Here is a 25,637-nt window from a genome sequence, read left to right on the forward strand (position 1 = left end):
GTGGTGTGATTTGAGCTCCTCCTCACCCAAATTCTGACTACAAACTGCAATCTTTGTTAAAAGTGTATCCTTTTTGTAACGTTCTCTCTCTGGATTTTTGGGAGCACTCTCAGTCCCTCCCTGGTCCCTTTAATTCCCTTTCACTCAAATCCCACTCTATACAACCTCTCTGCATTTTTCTCTCTGATTGTGTTGTCTCTAATTTGGCTATCGTTACTATATTTCATCCAATCTTCTCTGTCGCAAGACCTCATCATGAAGACGATTGCCCCTCTTCTGCTCTTAATCTGCTGTTCACTGCTGGCTCCCCGCGGGATTAAAGGCGATGAAGAGGATTATGGAGAAGAAATGGTCCTCTCCTTTGCTCAGCAAGAAGAAATACAGATAGAACCCGACAAAGTGTCAGCTCCTGGGGTTTTCTATTGGAGCAATAAGGTAACTTCTTTTTATTATTATTATTATTATTATTATTATTATGAGTTTTGTGAATTGGGGAACATGGAAAACTAAGTTTTGAGAAACTGAAGGTAATATCAAATGTTATTAATCATTTACCTACCTTTTTACCTAACAGTGCAGATAATATAATAAAACAGCACCTTCCTGTTCTGCAATTTAGGAAGTTTAACTCTTTCAGTGCAAACTATGTCATGGTACAAGGACACACCTATCTTTCCTGAACAACTGCAAATTTTAGAATGCAGAATTCTACAGTTGCTACTATTTGATTAGCAGGCCCCAATCAAAATGAGCTTGTTGGTTCAGTGCTCTTTCAAGGCAACCCATACGCAGAGCCCTGCTGAAGTACTCTTGCATTAGAAAAAGGCCCTGTATTTGTTCTGAGTAGCGCAAATGTATAAATTACATGCTTGTGCTAAATTTGCTCATGACTTGTTTCTGGTACTCTGTATCAGCCCTCCCTGTACAAAGGCTGCACCAGCCTCACTCAAATCCCACTCTATACAACCTCACGCAATACTAATACTGTCTATTATCCTTGTGCCAAGGCTGTACCAGCCCTCCCTGTACCAAGGCTGTACTAGGCCTCCTTCTACCAAAGTTGCACCACCAAGGCTGTGCTAGCCCTCCCTGTACCATGCCAGCCCTGCCTGTACAAAGGCTGTACCAGGCTAGTCCTCCCTGTACAAGGCCAGCCCTCCCTATACCAAGATCGTACAAGGCCAGCCCTCCCTGTACAAAGGATGTCCTAGCCCTTCCTGTAATGCAAGGATTCACACCTTTCTGGAAGCCTGGTCTGTCATGCTCCGTGCCAAAGAAGGAGTCTTGAGGTAACTTTACTATTGTCTCATTGAGACCCCAAGATGAGAACTGACCATGTCTGTTTTGCAGGATGCGTGGAGGATTGCGGGTCAGTATATAGTGGTGCTGAAAGCTAATGTTCACAAATCTCAGACAGAGAGAGTCATACGGCGCCTGCAGACAAGAGCAGCCAAGCATGGCTATCTGACGAAAATTGTCCATGTGTTCCACGAGCTTTTCCGGGGGTTTGTGGTCAAGATGAGCAGTGATATGTTGGAGATGGTAAGTGTCATTTTTGGCAATGAAAGTTCTGCAATAGATATTACGTCTATTATACTTTGCATCTTTTATTTGCTCTACGCTATGCTTTAGCAGGTCTCAATTGTGCGGGCAAACTTGTGGGAGAACTCACTTCAACCAAGTTATTGAACTCGGCATCATAACCGGTTAACAATGAAGGTGGCTGTGATGGAAATAAAAGGAAATGTAACTGTAGTTTTGTAGCTGTAATGAATATTGGATGCCTCATGTCTGTGAACCCTATAATTGCCTTAGAGCATTGCATGTGGCGAGACAGTTGGACCATGGTGCCAGTTCATACGATACATTAGCTTTATCCAGCATGATTCATTTAGTATTAAGCCCTGTAGGCTTTGCCCATCTGTTCATTGATTGCCTGATTCTAACTGATACCGATTGCCTCTATTTTCTTTCTGCTGATTTGTAATATAAATACTGAACTGAACCTTTAACTAAACTAAACCTACTCCATTCCACTTCCAGGCGCTGAAATTGCCCCATGTGGATTACATTGAGGAAGATTCATATGTTTTTGCTCAGACTATTCCATGGAATCTAGATCGGATCATTCCTTCACAGCATGTGGCCAGCAACTTCAACCCTCCAAGTATGGACGCATATTATTTTGGTTTGAATTTCTGAGCTTGTCTTAAAGGGTTACTCCAAGCGTAATAACCAATAAATCCTGCTGTAGTGATTATGGTGCCAGGAGTATCCTGACTCCGTTCCCAGGAATGAGGCAAACTGTTTTACAAGCTCCTGATCTCCTCTCTAGCGAGTGACAACATCCAGCTCCATCAGAGCTACAGAAGCTGGACGTCGATTCCCCTGGCCATACAGACGCTGCACAGAAAGACTCCAAGGACCATGACAACTGGTCATGGTTCTGGAGTAACCTTTTAACATAGTGACTTTTATTCATATTGTATAGTCGTCGTATACCAGCAGTGCTTAACATGGGTTGTTCACCAAAGCAGGAATTGTGTAGAATTGCAATAGGAGTTGTACATTTTAGGCTATGATAAATGAGTTGGGGGAAAAAAATTAAAGTAAGTATTTTTCCCCCAGATTGGCTAGTTTGACTTAAAATTTGCAATTCCCTTGTCAGTTCCCCCAAATTCACAGTTTAGAGAAAATCGAAATGGGTATTGCAGATTTTAGCACAATAGCTGAAATGGAAGGGGAAAAAAAAAATCTCCTACTCGGATATCTTTCAAGCTCAGCCATTATGACCTAAAATAGATGGTGTCAGTGGACTCCAGGCACCATAACCACTTCACTGAAGCAGTTCTGAAATTAGAACATTGTCTGACATCAGAAGTAGACAAACTGAACTTATGGTATTCAGCACATATGATGGCACTTCAATTGTGATCTTCCCATGGGCTATCCTGAGTGGCAGTCTGGTCGCTGGCAGGCTGCTTGGCAAGTATACACTGAGTGAGATGAGGAAGAAATTAATTTTTAACTTGGTTCAAAAGATACATGTGATTTAGAGATGTTGACCTGAGGCTTTCCATATATTACTAGACAACAATATTCATAATTCTCTTCCACCAATAGGCATGCAAAGCCTGGAGCTTTGGTCCAGCAATGTATGAGGACATCCATTCTGACATCCATGAGCTAATAAATAAACAAACTTTTCTGTTTTTTTGCCTTTAGACACCGGAGACTTGGTAGAGGTTTATCTGTTGGATACCAGCATCCACAGCAATCACAGAGAAATTGAGGGGAAGGTTTTTGTGACCGACTTTGAAAATGTTCCAGAAGAAGATGGAACGCGATTCCACAGACAGGTTAACAACTCTAATTCTCTACTGTAGAGCAACAATCTGAAAACTAGATTACCGATTTATCTATTAATTTATGTAGTGTATTCACGTATGCCTTGGTGCGATCCCAAGTTGTAGAATGTATATGGATGAGTAAGAGATGCACTCTCAGGTCTTTTTAAACAAATAAATTAGTATTTATTCCAAATAGAGTTACTACATGTAATCCCATCGACTGGTCGAAACGTTGATCAGATTACATGTAGTACCTCTATTTGGAATAAAATGCATCTCTTACTCACCTATTTATATATATATATATTGCCTTGCAAAAGTATTCATACTTCTTGAAAATGAAAAAACATATTTGCTCTAATAGTATCTAATAGTACCTTTAAGCCCAAATCATTTTTTTCTGAGTCGATATAAAGAAAAACTGAAATATGCTGTTTATATAAAGGAACACTACAGTGTTAGGAACACAAAGCTGTATTTGCGAGTTCACGGCAAAGTCTGTGCATGCATTAGACCTTCCCCATGGGAAAGCATGACATTAATACTTTCCTATAGGGGATTTGGAGACGCTGGATGTTCTCATGCACATTGTGAGTAGTCCAGCATCGTTTCGTGGAAATAATCTCCGTGAAACAGCAGGAAGCGCCTTTAGTGACTGTCTCGTACTGCAACCGCAATGTTTTAGATTGCAGGTTTAAGGGCACTGGGCCACTGCACCCAGACCACTTCAAATGAAGTATTCAGTCCATCATATCAATATTTAGTAGCATTGCCTATTGCTGTAATAGCAGCTTGAGGCCTTTGGGGCTGGTATCTTCTGGGCTTGCAGACTGGCTCTGAGTCATTTTTGCCAAAACGACCTGCTGATTTGCTCCAGGTGGTACAGGTTGGTTATGTAGACTGCAATGTTTAAATAGTGTCATAGATCCTTAGCTGGGATTTGAAAGCGTATTCAAGGTTGTTCAGTGAAGTGAGAATTCAAAGTAAATTCATAGAAAATTTCTTATTGAAGGCGAACTGGAAACCTAGCTAATTGACTTGACAGATTGTAATAGTTTTATTTAAAAACACCTCACCTAGGCAAAAAAAGATGGGGGTTTAGTTACATTATATGATCATATATTGCATAAGCCTGCCACAACGTCCCCCAATGTACCCCATTCTTGGCAGTTCCCACTCTAGCAGCCCAATAAATCGACGTTTCAACCCAATTTGGGTCTTTCTCAAGATCTTTCTTGTGACTTTATAAAAAGACCCAAATTGGGTTGGAACGTTGATTTATTTTTGTACACAGCAACTATGGATATTTGAGTTACATTAAAGCACCAAAGTTTGTTTTGTGAGACCTGTGATTGCAGCCTATTTCTTTATTTTTATATCATCAACATGTTTTTTTACACCCAGGCAAGTAATATTCTTTATATTTTGGATGGTGGCGTGCCAAGCGATTTTTGTATATATATATACACACACAAATATTTGTGTTAAGGAAAAGTTTTTTTTATGGACATTTATTTGATGTACGGTATACAACATTGTGGCTCTTTAGGGCATATAAGGCCTTTACAAACAATAATAAATATTGTAATATTTTCACCTAATTTAAATGTCTCTTTGTGACAGGCCAGCAAATGTGAGAGCCACGGGACACACATGGCCGGCGTGGTGAGTGGAAGGGATGCCGGTGTAGCTAAAGGAGTCAATCTGCGAAGTCTCAGAGTACTAAATTGTCAAGGCAAAGGCACTGTGATTGGAAGTCTGACGGGCAAGTATTGGCTTTTTGTATAGATTGTGGCAAAGCATGCTTACAGCACAAGTGGTTCAGGTTTGTCTGTATAGTGTCACAAACCCGCCAGAGCTGTAGGACATTTCTGATTAACATGTAATTACCCTTTAGCACTATGTTCTCCAAAACCCCTGTTTATTTAACAAATGAACAAAGGACAATTTGCACTGAAATCTTTAAAGCGGCACTTTGCATAATTTGCAGACCCCTGATGGTGACATCTCCGCTGGGGGCAAGTTGGCCGGGGTGCAGGCAAAAGTGAGTTTTCCTTAAGTGAACCTGTCCCTCGCGGGTGCTACCATTATCTTCCAGCCAGTCCTCTTGTTGGTCACTGCTGTACTCTCGCGCATGCAGTGATCAGCAGTCAATGTGTGTACAATCGGCTCACAGAGAAGGAAGGTTATCTACGGTCACTGTAGTTAGAGAAACCAGGGTCATTATAGGTCGTAAAACTAATATCATGCCAGTGTAATTGCTGAGCTGGCAGTACAATGCCCCTTTGCTTTCTTGGTATAGTGCCCAGGCTGTTCTGTGGGTTTAGTGACACTTGGGGCAGTGTCATTCTTTTTACTTTATTTTTACTTATTCTGAGCATCTTATGTGTATAGAACCGAAACTGTAATTTAGGAAGTGTTAATGAAAACAAATTGAGTTTTCAGCTTTAATATAAGATAACATACATGCTGCTTGACATGTAATATCATAGAAAGAGAATATGGTGATTCTTAAGACAGCTTAGAACAGGAGTCCAAAATGATTATTATTATTATTGCCATCTATATAGCGCAAACAGATTCCGCAGCGCTTTACAATATTATGAGAGGGGGGATTTAACTATAAATAGGACAATTACAAGAAAACTTACAGGAACGATAGTTTGAAGAGGACCCTGCTCAAACAAGCTTACAGTCTATAGGAGGTAGGGTGTAAAACACATTGGACTGGAAATAGCAGTCAAATAAGGTGGGAGTGAAGCAATGCTGGAGGAGAGAGTAGAGTGCGGCCCTTTAGGGGAGAGCAAGAGACAGGTATGTGAGGTAGAGGTTAATCTGGGAGGCTGTAAACTTTCCTAAAGAGATAGGTATTAAGGCACTTCTTAAATGATTGAATACTAGGGGAGAGTCTAATGGCAGTAGGCAGGCTATTCCATAGGAAGGGAGCCGCCCGCGAGAAGTCCTGCAGGCAGGCGCAAGTTGGCCGTACTGGTGGGAGCAGAGGTCAAGAGGTGGTCACGGGCAGAGCAGAGGGAACGAGGAGGGGCATACCTATGGATCTGTGAAGAGATATAAGAGGGGCTAGAATTGTTCAGTGCTTTATAGGTATGGGTTAGCAATTTGAATTGACTCCTATAGCATACAGGGAGCCAATGTAAGGACTGACAGAGGGGTGAGGGGTGAGAGGACCGACTAGAGAGGAAAATCAGGCTGGCGGCAGCATTCATTACAGACTGTAGCGGTATGATGCGGCTTTTGGGAAGACCAGTCAGGAGAAGGTTACAATATTCCATGCGGGAAATTACTAGAGCATGGACAAGCTCCTTGGTAGCATCTTATGTAAGAAAGGGGCGGATGCGGGCTATGTTTTTTAGTTGGAATCTACAGCATTTGGTAACAAACTGGATATGAGGTTCAAATGTGAGGCCAGAGTCAAGTATGAAGGATCAGTATTAGGAGGAGGAAAGACAAGGAGCTCAGTTTTAGAGAGATTGAGTTTCAGAAAGCGGGAGGACATCCAGTCAGAGATGGAAGAAAGGCAAGCAGTGACACGTTGCAGGACGGCAGAGTAGAGGTAGAGTGGGGAGGAGATATATATTTGGGTGTCATCAGTGTACAGGTGGTAGTGGAATCGAAAAGAGGCAATAAGTTTGCCAAGTGAGGCAGTATAAAGAGAAAATAGAAGGGGACCAAGGACAGAGCCTTGGGGAACTCCAACCGAGACAGGACGAGTGGAGGCGGTATCCTTGGAAAATGAGACACTGAATGAGCATTGGGGAGATAAGAGGAAAACCATGAGAGGACAGAGTCACAGAGACCGAGTGATTGAAGAGTTTGAAGGAGGAGAGCATGATCAACGGTGTCAAAGGCAGCAGAAAGGTCAAGAAGAATTATTATGGCGTAGTGGCCTTTGGATTTAGCTGCGATTAGGTCATTAGTAACTTTGATTTGATTTGAAGAGCAGTCTTTGTAGAGTGGAGAAGGCAGAAGCCAGACTGAAAAGGGTCAAGGAGAGAGTTGGAATTGAAGAAGCGAGACACACGGGTAAAGACAAGTCTTTCCAGAAGCTTTGAGGAAAAAGGGAGCAGGGATATGGGACGATAGACGGGGACTATGGGTCAAGAGATGTTTTTTTATCAGGATAGGTACTGCAGTGGCATGTTTAAGGTCAGCAGGGACAACACCAGAAGAGAGAGAGAGCAGTTGAAGATGTGTGTTAAGGAAGACACAAGACAAGGGGAGAGAGATCTGATCAGGTGAGATGGGACAGGATTGAGCGGGCAAGTGGTGGAGCGAGAGGAAAGGAGAAGCGCAGCCACCTCTTGTTCAGTAGCTGGGGAGAAAGTCTGAAGGGTAGGAAAGGCATGACCTACGTGTGGTTGAGAAAGAGAACGGCAGGGTGGGGTGAATTCTTTCCTTAGCTGTTCAATCTTTACTGTTGGTAAAGTAACATGCAAAGCTATCGGCTGTAAGGTTAGTTTGGGGGTTGCCAGAACTTGAAAATGTGGAGAACTGATAAAAAAAAATTGGTACATTTGGGAGAAAAAATATAGCTGATTTGTAAAATAGAATTTTTTTGGCCTAGAATTTGCAATCCCATGTGTCAATCCTCCACAATCCACATTTATTGAACAAACGCTCTTGAATCCATTGTGATCAAACGCAGAGTAATGCTTCCCTTAAATGAAATCACTGTTCAAAATACTTTGTTTTATCATCAGGTCTAGAGTTTATCAGAAAGACATTAATTTCGCAGCCATACAATCCTCTAATCATCCTGATCCCATTTGTTGGAGGATACAGCCAAACACTTAATGCAGCAAGTCGAGCTTTGGTTAAGTCAGGAGCGGTGATAATTGCAGCGGCTGGAAACTACAAAGATGATGCCTGCTTGTATTCGCCTGCTTCGGAACCTGAGGTATATTACATCAAAATATAGCGAAATAGAAATATATAAAAAAATCCTCGCCTTTGTAATAAAACTGGGAAGTTCATCCTAACTAGAAACTTAAAGAAGCTACTGTTCCAAGTTGAAGATACACAGAGTAGATCTACATTTGTATCCAGAAAAGCGCTATATGTGTATATTGTTTGTCTTAAAAGGGTGTGATATGTCAACTACTCTTTAATTTAAAGTGCACCTCTGACTTCCATCGAAAAATTTACTCATATTTTTAATTTCTACTTTTTATCGAATAGGGACTTTAAGTCCTTTTGTGAAAACTACCAATCAGAATCTTGGCGAATGAGTGGGTAGATTTTTGACACTTGTAATGCCTTAATACTACTTAAGCAACAATTGACTTCAGGATGTGCAAAATAAAATATCCACCAGCACACGGAATAGTCCAAAATATAGTGAAATGGTTGTATAGAGCTGGGTAATTGGTTCCTTCTTCTAAACCATGTCATACAAGATTATTAGTGTGTGAAATTATTAATGTGTGAAAAAAAAAATACAGGTAACAATATGTCAAGGAAGGGGAAGGTGAAACACAAAGGAGAAAGGCAAAAGCAATGCAGAACCTACTGCTCGGTGTGAACCATTCTATAAAAAGGAGATGTAAATCCTTAACCACATGTTGGTAGCTGATTGAAAAATCCACTTGATTACATATGAGAGAGAAATGGATTGCATACATATTAAAGATATGTGCTAAATGGAAGCAGGGTGCTAATTGTGAATCGATCACGATAGCCACTTTTGGAATGTGCAAGCTGAGTTTGAAAAATTGAGTACATTTCTCCAGAACTGTCTCAGCTTCTCCTTGATAAATATGGTTTAATTCTGTGGATTTCTATGGACTTCCAATAAATGCAGTATAATCATAGTCATTATGTAAACAAAAGTAGTCATTATGGTACTTACCTGGTCCCATTTGCAGGTATTGCACACTAACATCTGGATTTCATCAACTTACAGGTTATCACTGTTGGAGCCACCAACTACCAGGACCAGCCAGTAACTTTGGGTACCCTTGGAACCAATTTTGGCAACTGTATTGACATATTTGCGCCAGGTGATGATATAATTGGGGCGTCCAGTGACTGCACGACTTGCTTTACATCCCAAAGTGGAACGTCTCAAGCAGCAGCCCATGTGGCAGGTATAAATTGAATAAAATGCTTAATATATACATTTTTAACCAATTCGTTTTCAGATATTTAGCACAGTCTCAGTGTTATTATGTTGAGAATCATTGTGCAATATCTAATTATCTTCCACAGTGTAGTCTAAACTTCAGCCTGTCCAAACGCAACCAAACTGCTTAAATTGGAATCGAATTATAAATACCCTGAAACTGCATAGAATAAATCTGTACTATGGGTCTGCTGCCACTACTAGCAGACATCAGGCAAACAGTCTAAAAACATGTATCTGACTTGGAAAATAGATTTAGTTCTAGATGGTAAAAGCCCAGAAGTTGTGACATACAGGATAAAATCCCCCACAACTGGAGGTGATAAAATACCCATAATGCAATGTTTAAACATGGTCCCACGTGCTAGGTCTTCCTCTAGATTCCTAAGATTTTTATGTAGCCGAACAGAGGTTAAAACTAAGCAAGCACAACCCATGGCACTGACAGCCAATGAAGGGCTTTGCAAGCTCTCACCATCTGTAGATTAATTTCTCAGGTAAGATGAAAATGTTGTTTTTCTTCCTCGTTATGTAGAGCACAAGAGTCATGACATACAGGATCATGTAGCCAAACAGAGCAAGATACAAGGCCACCTTAAAATGAAGAGTGGGGACCGACGGTGACTAAACATAAACAACTGCCCAGAGCACCTGCCTGTCAAAAGCAGTGTCAATGGATGCAAAGACATAAACAATAACATTTGTAAAACACATTGTTGCGGTCACCGGCCCGCCGAGCCTCACGGTCGTGCCCGACCGGCACGACCGCTCCGACTACACGAGCTTACCTGCTCGTCGGCGAGCCGGGAACCGCGCACATAGTTCTTCCGGGCATCGCGCCCAGATCCAAGATGGCGCCGACCGCGTGGTCGCGTCTATTGCTAGCCCCGCCCCCGAGAATTATACCAACGTGTGCGTGACGTCACGACGTCAACGCACACGCACGTTTTGGGGTCAGAGGTCGCCCTCTGACCAATCATAGCCTAGAGAGGGGTATTTAAACCCCTAGCTTTCCCCATTACTTTGCCATGTCGTGGTTTCAGTTTCCTGGTTTCCTGAAAGTGCTATTCTCGTGTTTCTGATTTCCTGGTATCCTGATCCTTGGCGTTTCCCTGGTTATTCTGATCTCTGGTTTCCCTGACTTGGCTTGTTTAATCGGTATTGAGTATTTTCTGGCTTCCTTGACCTCGGCTTTCCCTTTGACCATTCTCTGTCTCTAGCGTATTAGTCCGGCCATTCTAAGGACCGGTTTACGCTCTTTCCTATTATTTTCCTTTTCTTACTTATGTATATGTTTACATAGTTTCTGCGTGCTGGACCACATTACTAGTCGTGACATTACGACATGGCCATGGATCCTGCAGAACTATGCAAGCATATGATCGCATGTGAGAGTAGGGTGGAGGATATGGACCACAGGTTAGACCAATTTGCCCAGGCATTTCAGACCTTGCTCCAGAGGACTGCCTATTTAGAGGTCCCTCCGGTACCACCTGTGGTTCCGCCACCTGTAGTGGTTCCCGTACCACATAAACCACCGTCCATAACCTTGTCACCGCCCCCCCGCTATGGAGGTGATTCTAAGGAATTCAGAGGTTTTTTAAACCAAATTGAATACCACTTTGAGGCCTCCCCAGGTTCATTCCCAACAGATAGATCAAAAATAGGCTATCTGATGAACCAATTAACTGGAAAAGCTTTGACCTGGGCTAACCCCTTATGGGAAAGTGGTGACGCAGTAGCCCGTGATTACAATACTTTTCTTACGGCCTTTAAAGCTACATTTGAACCTAAAGGCAGGGAGAAGAACGCTGCCTAAGCCCTTATGCGAATCAAGCAAGGCAGTCGTTCTGTAGCCGATTATGCTATAGAGTTCAGGACATTAGCGTCTGAGGTTGATTGGACCAATAGCGGTCTGGTGGCTGCTTTCTCTGAAGGTTTAGCTGAGAATATACACGATGAGACTGCAGCTAGAGACCTTCCGGTTAGTCTTAACGAGTTTATTGCCTACATGATAGACATTGACAACCGGCTCAGAGAGAGAGAGAAAAACAAACAACGTAACAGACGCTCTAATTTGTCCATAGCCCCTCGTTTCTCTAACCCAGTGGTGAGTAGCCAAACGCCTCTTCCAGAACCTGAACCCATGCAATTGGGTAGTGCTAAACTCACTGAGGCAGAGAGACAACACAGACGTAGAGAGGGGTTATGTATGTATTGTGGCAAGAAGGGGCATCTAAGGTCGTCATGCCCGGTTCGGCCGGAAAACTTGCACACCTAAGGCACGTACGGGGACCGACGTTAGGTGTGATGTATATGTCCCCTAAATTGACTAAGAACCGTTTCCTTATCAAAGTAACCTTATCTTTCGAGAACACTACTGTTCAATGTGAGGCTATGATTGACTCTGGGGCAGCGGAGAATTTCCTAGACAAAGAATTCTCTGCAAAACATCTCCTGCCCTTAAGACATAAAGAGAAACCTATAGCAGTCGAGGCCATTGATGGGAGGCCTCTTACCCAGCCTTTCATCACACACGAAACTCTGCCAATCACTGTTTCAGTGGGTGTTCTCCATTCTGAAGAAATGACCTTTCAAATTATCTCTTCACCTACAGTTCCGATAATACTCGGTTTCCCTTGGCTCCTTAAACACAATCCACGTTTGGATTGGATTGAAGGAGAGATTGTGAGTTGGGGTGAGAGATGCAAAGGTGTCTGCTTTAAACAAATCCCACAACCTATTGGCACCATTAATGTTCCTGTTACACCTCCCTTGACCACACAAATTCCACAACAGTATATGGATTTGAAAGAGGTATTTAACAAGGTCCAGTCAGAAGGGTTACCTCCTCATAGACCTTATGACTGTACTATAAATTTATTACCAGGGACTATGCCTCCCAAGGGAGGAATCTATGCCTTGTCCCCCCAGGAAAATCTTTGTTTAGAGGAATACATTAAGGAGGCTCTCAGAAAGGGTCATATCCGTAGGTCCTCCTCACCAGCCGGGGCTGGATTCTTCTTTGTCTCTAAAACGGAAGGAGACCTACGCCCTTGTATTGATTATAGGGGTTTGAATAGGATTACCATTAAAAACGCCTACCCTATTCCCCTTATATCAGAGCTATTTGACAGATTGAAGGGAGCTCGAGTCTTTACCAAGCTCGATCTCCGAAGTGCATACAATCTAGTCAGAATTAAGGACGGTCACGAATGGAAGACCGCATTTAACACCAGAATGGGACATTACGAATACCTGGTTATGCCGTTTGGATTATGTAACGCTCCAGCGGTATTCCAGGATTTTATTAACGATGTCCTAAGAGAGTACCTTCACATGTTCGTTCTAGTGTATTTGGACGACATTCTCATCTATTCCCCAGACCTAGAGACACATCACGAACATGTGAGAATTGTACTGAAAACCCTGTTACAAAACGGCCTTTACTGTAAACTGGAGAAATGCCAGTTTGACCAAACGGAGATACAATTCCTTGGATACGTTATATCTCCGTCTGGTTTCCAGATGGATCCTCGTAAACTGGAGGCAGTCTTACAGTGGCCATTACCCAAGGGCCTTAAAGCTACTCAACGCTTTATAGGTTTTGCAAATTACTACCGCAAATTCATAAGGGGATTTTCCTCCGTGATTTCCCCTATAACCAATTTAACAAAAAAAGGAACAAATTGTATATCTTGGCCCAAAGAAGCAAGAGAGGCATTTGAACAATTAAAATTTTTATTTTCCTCAGCACCTGTCCTGACCCATCCTGATCCATCCAAACCATTTATCCTAGAGGTGGATGCATCAGAAACAGGAGTTGGAGCCATTCTGTCTCAAAGAGAAAGTCCTGATACGCCTTTACATCCCTGTGGATTTTACTCTCGCAAACTCACACCTGCAGAGAGGAATTACGACATAGGGAATAGGGAACTTTTGGCCATTGTACTTGCCCTTAAAGAATGGAGGCATCTCCTAGAAGGTTCCAAAGAGCCACTTTTGATCTTTACTGATCATAAGAATTTGGCTTATATTGGGGACGCTAAGAGACTGTCCTCTCGTCAGGCTAGGTGGTCATTGTTCCTCTCCCGATTCAATTTCGTAATTACGTACCGGCCTGGTACTAAAAACACCAAGGCAGATGCACTTTCTCGGCAGTTTGAGACAGATGAAGTACCAGAACAGGAGATATATCCTATTGTACCTCCTGAATGCCTCATTGCCACTACTGTTTCCGAAGTGTCTTCTCCACTCTTCTGTGCCATAATAGCAGATCAAACTCAGGCACCTGTGGGAAAACCTCCGGACAAACTGTATGTGTCACCTCAGTTTCGAAAGAAGGTACTAGATTTGTTCCATGACAACCTCACAGCGGGCCATCCTGGAGTCCATAAAACTCTCTCAGCCGTCTCCAGGAGATTTTGGTGGCCTGCTCTTAGAAACGATATCAAAGATTATGTTGGGGCATGTCAAATATGTGCAGTTTCTAAAGTTCCTCCTAGGTCACCTCCTGGACTGTTACAACCACTGCCCATACCTAGTGCTCCATGGACCCACTTGGCCATGGATTTCATTGTGGATCTACCCAGTTCAAACGGGTTTAATACAGTCCTTATGGTTATTGATAGATTCACGAAGATGGCACATTTCGTCCCACTTAAGAAATTACCATCTGCTCAAGATCTTGTTCAAATATTCTTGAGAGAGATCTTTCGGTTGCACGGTGTACCCAAAAACATAGTATCTGACAGAGGTACCCAGTTTGTTTCTAGGTTTTGGCGTTCCTTTTGCAAACAATTGGGCGTCGAACTCTCCTTTTCATCAGCATATCACCCTCAAACAAATGGAGCAGCAGAGAGGGCGAATCAGTCTTTAGAAGCCTATTTACGTTGCTTTATAAATGCCAATCAATCTAACTGGTATGAGCTCTTACCCATGGCTGAGTTCGCCAGAAACAACGCCACTCATGAATCTTCTAATCACAGTCCATTCTTTGTTAATCAGGGTTATCACCCCGCTGTTTTACCTTCTGCATTCTCAGACACAGAAATCCCCGCTTTGGACACCCGTTTAGAATCGATTCATGATACCTGGGATTCCGTCCATTCAGCTCTGCAAACAGCCTCATTCCGAGCAAAGGTCCAAGCTGACAAGAAACGGGGCGCTAATCCTGTCTATCTTCCAGGTGACAGGGTGTGGCTCTCCACGAGACATATCAAGCTTAAGGTCCCATCCATGAAATTTGCCCCTCGGTACATTGGTCCCTTTCGAGTTACCCAACGTATTAATCCAGTGACCTATTCTTTGGCAGTACCGGCTCATATGAGAATAGCGAATACTTTCCATGTGTCTCTGCTCAAGCCCCTTACTTGCAATCGCTACACCAGGGTATCCACTCCTCCTCCGCCCTTGGTAGTGGGTGATCAAGAAGAATACGAAGTCCATTCTATCATGGACTCCAAATTATCCAGAGGTGTCTTGTCCTATCTCGTTGACTGGAAGGGTTATGGTCCCGAGGAACGTTGTTGGGTTCCTGCTGACCGGGTCCATGCGCCCCGTCTTATCCGGTCGTTTCACAACCGCTTTCCTCTTAAGCCGGGTCCTTCCCGCCCGGTGCGCGGTCTTCGAGTGGGGGGTACTGTTGCGGTCACCGGCCCGCCGAGCCTCACGGTCGTGCCCGACCGGCACGACCGCTCCGACTACACGAGCTTACCTGCTCGTCGGCGAGCCGGGAACCGCGCACATAGTTCTTCCGGGCATCGCGCCCAGATCCAAGATGGCGCCGACCGCGTGGTCGCGTCTATTGCTAGCCCCGCCCCCGAGAATTATACCAACGTGTGCGTGACGTCACGACGTCAACGCACACGCACGTTTTGGGGTCAGAGGTCGCCCTCTGACCAATCATAGCCTAGAGAGGGGTATTTAAACCCCTAGCTTTCCCCATTACTTTGCCATGTCGTGGTTTCAGTTTCCTGGTTTCCTGAAAGTGCTATTCTCGTGTTTCTGATTTCCTGGTATCCTGATCCTTGGCGTTTCCCTGGTTATTCTGATCTCTGGTTTCCCTGACTTGGCTTGTTTAATCGGTATTGAGTATTTTCTGGCTTCCTTGACCTCGGCTTTCCCTTTGACCATTCTCTGTCTCTAGCGTATTAGTCCGGCCATTCTAAGGACCGGTTTACGCTCTTTCCTATTATTTTCATTTTCTTACTTATGTATATGTTTACATAGTTTCTGCGTGCTGGACCACATTACTAGTCGTGACACACATGCAATGACAACCAAGTGGCTGCATTGACGTTTTGGTCTGTTGAAGCCTCATGGTGAAAAGTCCACAAGGTAGCTACTTCCTGGGTGAAAAAGGCAGTGACAATATCCTGGGGAGTCTTATTAGCCAGACAGGAGGCTTCCTGATCATTCATGGCATCTGCCGCACAGGACAAGATGAGACAAGTTCCCCTCCTCCAGGAATTTCCTTTAGGTGGGGCATAAGAGTGACAGTGATGAAACACATTACGGCTTTGCCACCCTGAAAATATTTCTGTATTATCTGCACATACTACATATGACTGTGAGCTACTCCCAGACTCCTAAACCGCTGCTCTAACCTCTGTGCAAAGGCTTATTTGCAAAGGCTGTGCATTTTTGGTGATAAAGTAGAAAGGGTATTTCTGTCATCAATCAATTATTGATAGACGACAATTCTCCAATTCAGTTCTTATGCCGACTCTGCTAAAATACAATGTTGGTGTCGATCATCACAATTCACTTTTCAATAAAAAGCATTTAATTTGTCAGAGCAGTGAATAAAGGAGGTGTCCTTGAAATGGTGAGTTTAACTATCGGTCAAACATATGTTGGTAAATAGTTCTTTTTAGTTTTTTTATTGCTGACCACTTCATAATGCGCATTCAATAAAATCCCCAGGTTTACTAATGTTTTCTCTCAGGTATTGCAGCCATGATACTGAACAACAAACAAGACTTGACTGTATCAGAACTGAGGCAGAGACTGATACATTATTCTACCAAAAAGGTCATCAATGAAGTTTGGTTTCCTGAAGATCAGAGGCTGATTACTCCGAACCGTGTTGCAGGGCTCCCTGTGAAACTGGTACCAGGTAGGTTTCACAAACTATTTAATTTCAGCCATGTATATGTATTTGTTAGTTCATCATCAAGTGCCATTGCCATTTATCGTAATTCCGCCCTGGGTTACTATATCAATGCTGCTTAAAATAGGCCTACATAACATTCCAAGAACATCGCAAATATTGATCAACATTTCTCCCAACACAAGATCAAAGACTGGCGTCACGGTAGCACTGTTCTAATAAATACTTGAATCTATGTACTGAATGACGTTTTCTCGTGTATGAACAGCTATGAGTAGGTAATATAACTAAGTAATGTCAACTAGCATGTAACTGAATAGACAAACCCTCTGACATTTCCCCTAAAATAAATGTGTCCCTCTTTAGCCCTATGAAATGCAGTGAGATATGTCTTGTGAGTCTCTGAGTGTGCTTGGCCATAGGACAATCATTCTTTTTCTCCCATGAAAAAGATGAAAGGCTGGTAGGACAGCTGAGCTGCAAGCATAGGTATGGTTCCATTTAGATGAATTCAAATTCAATTTCTACAATTGTAAGACAAAGAGTTTTCATGCAGTTCAGAGAATGGGAATGATGCTTCAAGTTAACATTCAAGTCAAAAATAAATTTAAACTTTATATTTTTGGTTTCAGATGAGGAACTGTTTTGTCGAACAGTTTGGTCAAAACCATCTGGATTTGCTCGTAATGCAAAAACATCTGCTCAGTGCAGTGGGAACGAAGAAATGTTTAGTTGCTCGAGTTTCTCCCGAAATGGGAAGAGAAAAGGGGAACATATAGAGGTAAGTAAGGGAGAAGCGAAGTCACAATAATATCTGGGGATAATATCCAGGGATACCAGGGCCCTTCTCCAGTGCCCTACCTTAACTACGGATTTCATCTCTTGACTCTTTAGTCTATAGGCTTTTCCTTTTAGTTTTGTAATAATGATGCAGAAAACATCATCACCATTTTCCCATCCTTGGTGTTCCATTCCACCCTCCACCCAACCCCAGTGCCACCATCTCCAACCCACCAAAGTGTCACATTTTCAACATCATGACAGCCTACCTACCACAGTCACAGGGGTCGCAGCTGCAACCTCTGCGACCGTGGGTCACCACAACTTCAGGACCAGTTCTCTTTGTGTGAGCACTGCATGTTAGGTGAAGAGGGTTAATGAAGGCTGGATGGGGGGTGAGAGGGAATGAGGCAAATGGAGGGGTGAGAGAATGAATGAGGCAAATGGAGGGGCTGGGAGAATAGACAAATGGAGGGGTTGGGGAGAAGCGGGAAAATGAGACACATGGAGTAGCTGAGGGAGAGAGAATGAAACTCGTTGAGGGGCTGAGTGGGAGGAACGGAGACTGGCTGGGGGGAGGGAAGGAGACACATGGGTGGTGGGACACCGGGAGGAAATGAGACACATGGAGGGATGGAGGAGGAAAATTAGAAACATGGAGGACCTGGGTGAGGGAATGAAACACATGTGGGGTGGGGGCTCCGGGACACTTTTTGCACCGGGGCCTGGTGGTTTCTAGTTACGCCTCTTGTTGCATCAACAAAAAAATAGCAAATATTCAAAAATGGCTATCCATCAGATTTAATAAATTGCGCCAAAAATAAGAAAATTATGCGTAAAAGTGTAAGCAACACATTGATAGATCTCTCCTATTTAATAGAGTCTGCTCATGCCATGTTATTTGGGTTTAGTTTTTTTCCCCCTCACTATAGAAATGTATCATGAAAATAGGTTCACATTTTCAAATAGGATATGTGTATAACCTTTATTTTAATTACTCTGCGTGTATACAGGAACAGGACGGGAAGAAAACCTGCATTGCCCACAATGCATTTGGTGGTGATGGTGTATATGCAATTGCTCGCTGCTGTATATGGCCTAAAGCAAATTGCCATGTTAACATAAGTTCACCCAGTGAAGGAGACTCTGCTTCCATTGCAAGCTGTACAAATGAGGACCATATCTTAACAGGTATTCATTTTTGTTTTTCTATAGAATTGTTCAGATGTTGTATCTGCAGTTGTTCGGAATCTACAATTCCCATGAGTCTTTGCCGAACATATTTACATTTTTGGTAAAATAAAGGCTAAATAAGCCGAGCTGTAAAATTTCTCCAGACCAGATATTATAACCTTCATCTTTACCACTCAGATTTAAGTTCTTATAATTCAGAGTTTAGTAAATAATGCTATTAATATGTTTTTGGACGTCAGACAGGATATTTAGTAGCCTTCTCTGAGACTGTAAATATGCATGAAGTGTGGGCTTTTAAAAAAAAAAAAATATTTTAGTATTTTTGGAGGTTATACATATCATGACACAGAATATATTCAGCAACAGAATGACAGTACAGAGATGAAACAAGTGTTGCATAATGATACCCACTTTTTATATATCAACTCAAGAAAAAAAATAATAGCGTAGACCAGATAAGGTGGGCTCTGGTATGTGCGCTTGTGCTACAGGAGAAACCACTGCCAAAACATGACTAATAGGCCAATAAGAAATGCTTGTACACATTGCTACACCCCTAACCTATGGGGTAACGGAAAGGGGGGGTGATGTGTAAACGTCTGCAAAGAAGTTGTCATTATAAGTAGGGAAGCTATGTGTGAAGACTCTCATCAGTGTGTCCCCGAGGTCTTTCCCCCTCCAGGGACAAAAGGTACCACATTGACAACATCACAGGAGTGCATAGAAGAAGGTGTGAAGGAGCTTGCTGCGAGACTTGGTAGGCCTAGAAAGTGATCTCTTCTGCTGGTAGTCTTATATTGCTTGCTGTTATCGGTCACCAGGAGGGCTCGGGAAGCTGCCCACCTGTATGTAAGACTTGCTCTTTGATTTGACTTGATGATGGGTTGCATGAACTTTCTCCGGCCCAAGGTAACTTTACTCAAATTGTTTTAGAAAGAGAGGGTAGTTGATTCAAACTTATATGGTGATTTCTCTTGCAATGTGGACATAAAGCAAATTTTATCAGTGAGCGTTTGGCATCTCAGGATTATGTCCCTAGAAGTACTAAATGATGCTTGAGGAGATGTAGAAATCCTGTAGACCCCATCAAATGTAATTTGCTTAGATTGTTTAGCAGGTAGCACAGAAGTGATAAGGTGTCTTATGTAATGTGGCAGCTCCTCTGGGAGGTAGTCCACATGATGTGATAGGGTGGTATGGGAAGCCTGTAATTTGTGTACAGATCCCCCAACACCATTAGTCCCTGTTTAATATCAAGAACACTTAGTTTCTGTACATTGGGTCCTCTTACAGTTGGCTAATGTCCTGCTTAGTAGCTGTAGTGTTATCTTACATCACCATTTATATTGTATATTTTGGTGTTGGAATGTTAGGGTCTTGGATTTATTTCTTCCTGTCATATTCTGTGAGGATCCACAGGTCTCAGAGTCTGATGGCATTGCAACCTTATGACGAGGCATTCCCAGGAATATTTGGCCGATATCTTGGGACTCTTATAGTGCAAAACTAACAATTGTACTAAAATTCACAGAAACCCTTACTGTTCTTATAAAACATTGATTATAGGAAAAGCTCAGCAAAGTAATACATAGATGGTTTAACCATAGGGCAACAAAAGGTGGTCGGCTAGGGTCCAAACACAAGACAGGGCCCAGGCATCATGAAGATATATGGTCAAACTTGGCCCTTATTTACCATTAGTATAATAGAAGTGAAGAGAGCCCCCAAACCCATAGTTTACCAAGGGATTAGTGGGATCTTAAAGCGGCTCTGTTACGGTAAACTTTCATTTCTTAAATCGATTCCTCTTCTCCACCCTCTTTTCTTGATTTCTGATCTTCTTGCAAGATAAAGTAGGGACTAGGCCTAACACATCTCAAGGAAAGCTCCACTTCCTTTGTCAAGTTCCATTTTCTCATAATACTCACCGGCCCAACGTGTCCCTCACCTGTATTCTTACTACTCCACCTCAGTACGTGTGCCCAATACAAGCTCCTTTTGCTGCTGGGAATGTGTGGACAATGTAGCATTGCTCCAGCAGTGGCATGCGCAGCAATTACATTGGGAATGTGAAGTATGGGCAGGTGGGGCAAACTGGTAACATCACTGCCAGAAACCTCATAATGGCATTGCTAAAATAATGCAATTTATTAAATTGCATTATTTTATAATACACTATTGTAAAGTGCATTAAAAAAAAAAGAATAGGTCACATTTGGCATTGAGTGACTTTACTTTCTGTAAAAATACCTCGAAATTAAAAAAATCATCAAATCATTCATCACTAAGCTTTTTGTCTGGCTGAGTGTCATTGGAATGTAGTTCAGAAACATAGTGCCAAATGAATCTTTGGCACTAGAGCTGAGCAATGCATTGTGGGAACCGTAGTTAGTAATCACTTTAACCTGTTTCTTATTGTTTGACAGGCTGCAGCTCCCATTCATCATCTGGACATCACAGTGACTCTGTAAGACCTGTACATAGCTCTGACACAAAGGATCCAGTTTGTGAAGGGAAAAGTGAAGCGACTTCTCATGCCCTGTGCTGCCATGCGCCAAATATCGCATGCAAAGTGAAGGAATATGCTCCTGTGGGCTTCACAGACAAGGTAAGATTTCTACTATATATGTTTATTGGCACTCAGTGCTATTAAAGTGGACCTGTTATCGTGTTAAACACATTTACATATAGCAACTTCATGTCAGACTGGGTAGCGGATAAAGAGATGTGCAAGTGGGGGTGGGGGCAGTTAGAGATCACAAAGGGACTTGATGGGGTGAGAGACACACAAAGGGGCTTTTGGGAGATAGAGACACACAAAGGGGCTGGGGATGAAAAAGATACACAAAGGGACTTGGGGGGAGAAACAAACAAAGGGGGTGGGGAAAAAAGACACACAAAAGGTCTGAGGGAAGTAAGAGGCACAAATGAGCTGGGGGGGAAGTAATATACACACAAAGGGGTAGATGGGGGAGTAAGACACACATGGTCTGGGGGAGATAAGAAACAATGAGGGAGTAAGACACAGGATAAAATAAACTAAAATGGGTGTAAGACACACAATGGGGCAAAACAATACCCTAAAGGGTGTTTAGGACACAAATGAGGGATATGATACACTAAAGGTGGGTTGGGAGACACACCAGTAAAGATACATTTGGGGTGGGTGGGTCAAAATGCATCTTTGTCTGTGTAGCCACAAATCATTGCACCAGCCCTACACTTGGTCAGGGCTGAATTTACACATCAGCTGCCTGTAGGCACAAAATTCTAAGGCACCCCAAACCCTCTCACCCCCAAATAAGCTTGAATAATGCCACTAGAATGCATGTATTAACTGAACAGTGCAGGCCTAAAAACATATATTCATATTTGAGAACTATGTATATATGTATGCATGTGCATATTTCCTCTCTGCTTGTAGTGTATTGTGTTTGACTCTGAATGTATGCAACTGTGTAAATGCATGCAGGTTAAATATAATGTTAGAAATGGTTAGGGCAAAGGGAGATTTAAGGTTTGGGAGAGGTAAATTTCAGAATTATATTACTTGGGGTGTTTAGAATATTAATATATTGAGAGGGGTTAAAGTTGTAGCATAAAGACTGTTTAAAGGAACACTATAGGCACCCAGACCACTTCAGCTTATTGAAGTGGTCTGGGTGCATTGACAAGGTCCCTTAGTTGGGTTTAAATGAACACTGTAGTGTTAGGAATACAAAGCTGTATTCCTGTATTCCCTTTAACCACTAGTCTACGGATGTGAAAATAATGCACACTTTGTGGCACAATAAAGGAAGGTTGAAACTCACCGTAATGTGAGCATGCATGCTGCTTTCTAATTTGGAATCATGCAACAGATTGAATATTTACATTTAAAAGCACACAACAAACCCTAGAAGGCCATAGAATGTTTTTTGTGTGTATGATGTTCTCTTACTTTATACTTCTTAGCAGGGGAGGGCTGGCAGCCTTAGGCCTGGGGGGCAAAGCCAGTCAAGTGGCCCATTGCACCAAGAGGAGAGTAAAAACACCTTTCCCATGTGATTGAAAGTATGTGTGTGTTGGGGGGGAGGGGGGGAAAGCAGTCACCTAAACAGACAATCAATGACAGGCACACACACTTACTGATTTGGCACACACTAAAAAACACACACTCACTGACAGGCACACGCACACACTCACTGACAGGCACACAGACACACACAGAAAGACACATTGTTACAGGCATACTGACTCAGACAGACAGACATACTGACACACACAGGCATACTGGCTGACACAGACAAATTGGCACACACACACAGATACATACTGGTACTCACACAGACACACACAGAAAGACACACTGTTACAGGCATACTGACTCAGACAGACAGACATACTGACACACACACACACACAGGCATACTGGCTGACGCACACACACAGAGACATACTTGCACACACATAGACAGACATACTTGCACACACATAGACAGACATACTTGCACACACATAGACAGACATACTTGCACACACATAGACAGACATACTGACACACACACAGACAGACATACTGGCACTCACATAGACAGACATACTGATGCGCACACACACAGACATACTGATGCGCACACACACAGACATACTGACATACTAACGCACACACAAACATACTGACATACTGACGCACACACACAGACATACTGACAGACACAGACATACTGACACACGCAGACATACTCACACACACAGACATACTCATACACACACACCCAAACTTTACACTTTTAAAACCAGTGGACAGGGGCTGAGTAAGGGGACAGGGCTGTAGTGTGGGACAGGGGGTGGTAGTGGAGGGTATAAGCTGTAATTGGGGGTTTAGGAAATGTACGGGGGGATAGGGGCTGAAACAAGTTGATGGCTACAATTTGGGAAAGGGGCTATGGTGTGGGTAATATGGGTTGCAATTGGAGGAGAGGAGCTGTAGTGGGGATGTTATGGGGCTGTGGTGGGGGGCATGGGGCTGAGGAAGGGGGCAGGAGCTGAGAGGGGGGAATGGAGCAGGGAAAGGGTGGGACAGGGGCTGACCAAGGGGACAGGGGCTGACCAAGGGGACAGGGGCTGACTAGGGGGACAGGGGCTGACTAGGGGGACAGGGGCTGAGGAGGGGGGGCAGGGGCTGAGATAGGAGCTGACTAAGGGGGACAGGGGCTGACGAAGGGGAGGTGGGGACAGGGGCTGAGGTGGGGACAGGGGCTGAGGTGGGGACAGGGGCTGACTAAGGCTGAGGTGGGAACAGGGGCTGAGGTGGGGACAGGGGCTGACGAAGGGGAGGTGGGGACAGGGGCTGACTAAGGCTGAGGTGGGAACAGGGGCTGAGGTGGGGACAGGGGCTGAGGAGAGGACAGGGGCTGAGGTGGGGACAGGGGCTGACTAAGGCTGAGGTGGGGACAGGGGCTGAGGTGGGGACAGGGGCTGAGGAGGGGACAGGGGCTGACGAAGGGGACAGGGGCTGAGGAGGGGGGACAGGGGCTGACTAAGGGGACAGGGGCTGACTAAGGGGACAGGGGCTGAGGAGGGGACAGGGGCTGAGGAGGGGACAGGGGCTGAGGAGGGGGGACAGGGGCTGTGGAGGGGGGACAGGGGCTGAGGAGGGGGCAGGGGCTGAGGAGGGGACAGGGGCTGAGGAGGGGACAGGGGCTGAGGAGGGGACAGGGGCTGAGGAGGGGGGACAGGGGCTGTGGAGGGGGGACAGGGGCTGTGGAGGGGGGACAGGGGCTGAGGAGGGGGGGCAGGGGCTGTGGAGGGGGGACAGGGGCTGAGGAGGGGGGACAGGGGCTGAGGAGGGGACAGGGGCTGAGGAGGGGGTACAGGGGCTGAGGAGGGGGGACAGGGGCTGAGGAGGGGGCAGGGGCTGAGGAGGGGACAGGAGCTGAGGAGGGGACAGGGGCTGAGGAGGGGACAGGGGCTGAGGAGGGGGGACAGGGGCTGAGGAGGGGGGACAAGGGCTGAGGAGGGGGGACAGGGGCTGAGGAGGGGGGGCAGGGGCTGAGGAGGGGGCAGGGACTGAGGAGGGGAATAAAAAAAACCACTAAAGTGTATTTCCCCCGTCCCTGAGTCTTACCTTAGGCCAGGGAGGGGTGGACAGCAGCCAACTGGAGCAACAACCAGCAGCAGCCAGTGAAGTCGTCCTCTCCTGATGATGTCAGGAGGAGGGGCCGTGACTTCCTCTGCTCTTCTCCCAGGCTCCCCAGCGGTCCTGTGAGAAGAGCAGTGGAAGTCAAGCCCCCTCCTCCTGACATCATCAGGAGAGGCCGGCCGACTCCACTGACTGCAGGCTGCAGGAAGAGAGGTAAGTTGAAAAATCTGACTCCTCAGCCAGAGGCAAGGGATTCAGATTTTTCCTTTTTTTGCTGGGTGTGGGCGGCCCTGGCCCCTGCTTCTTAGATTCACTTTAAAAAATATGGACATAAAAAGGGGCTGTTAAGGCAAGCAGTGACACTATGATGTCACTGCATTGTAAAGGCTGTCTCATTATTATACTACTGTATATCCGGCATTACATCAGGAATACGAGGGTTAGGGTTAAATGTTATATAGGTTAAAGAAATTCTTGCCTTTAACGTGTTGTGGACTGTAACACCTATAAATCTCAGCCAAACTTCTCAAATGACAGTTGACATTACCAATGGAATAGATCACGATGAAGATTTCAATTTCTTATTGCAGGTAACGGTCTCATGCGATGAGGGCTGGACGCTGACTGGGTGCAATGCATTTTCCCGCAACGCGAAGACCATGGGCGCCTACGCAGTTGACGACACCTGTGTTGTAATCAATCCAAAAGGTGGAAAAGGAGCTGCAGCAGTTGCGATCTGTTGTCAAAACAAACATATGGAGAACAATCATAATTCAAATTATAGGTGAATTGGCTCAAGACATTTTTGCTTCTGTTACATGTATTTTTTTTTTTTATTACTCATTCACAATCCCTGAACTATCTCAGGTAGAAGAATATTCTGTTTGCTTTCAAACCCAATTTATATTGCGTCCATATATACAGAATTCTGCA

At 44.1% G+C, this 25,637-nt stretch overlaps 1 protein-coding gene across 1 annotated transcript; it reads left to right on the top strand.

Moving 5' to 3' along the window:
• PCSK9 (proprotein convertase subtilisin/kexin type 9) lies at positions 1–25,637 on the top strand. The gene is made up of 12 exons (XM_063428154.1): positions 1–435; positions 1,351–1,542; positions 2,044–2,167; positions 3,226–3,359; positions 4,974–5,115; positions 8,072–8,268; positions 9,274–9,457; positions 16,442–16,612; positions 17,239–17,387; positions 18,400–18,577; positions 21,007–21,188; positions 25,295–25,637. The coding sequence occupies exons 1-12, from the start codon at positions 256–258 to the stop codon at positions 25,490–25,492; spliced, it is 2,031 nt and encodes a 676-aa protein (XP_063284224.1). The 5' UTR covers positions 1–255; the 3' UTR covers positions 25,493–25,637.

Source organism: Pelobates fuscus, chromosome 7, assembly GCF_036172605.1.
Source record: "Pelobates fuscus isolate aPelFus1 chromosome 7, aPelFus1.pri, whole genome shotgun sequence".
NCBI classification, from domain to species: Eukaryota; Metazoa; Chordata; class Amphibia; order Anura; family Pelobatidae; genus Pelobates; species Pelobates fuscus.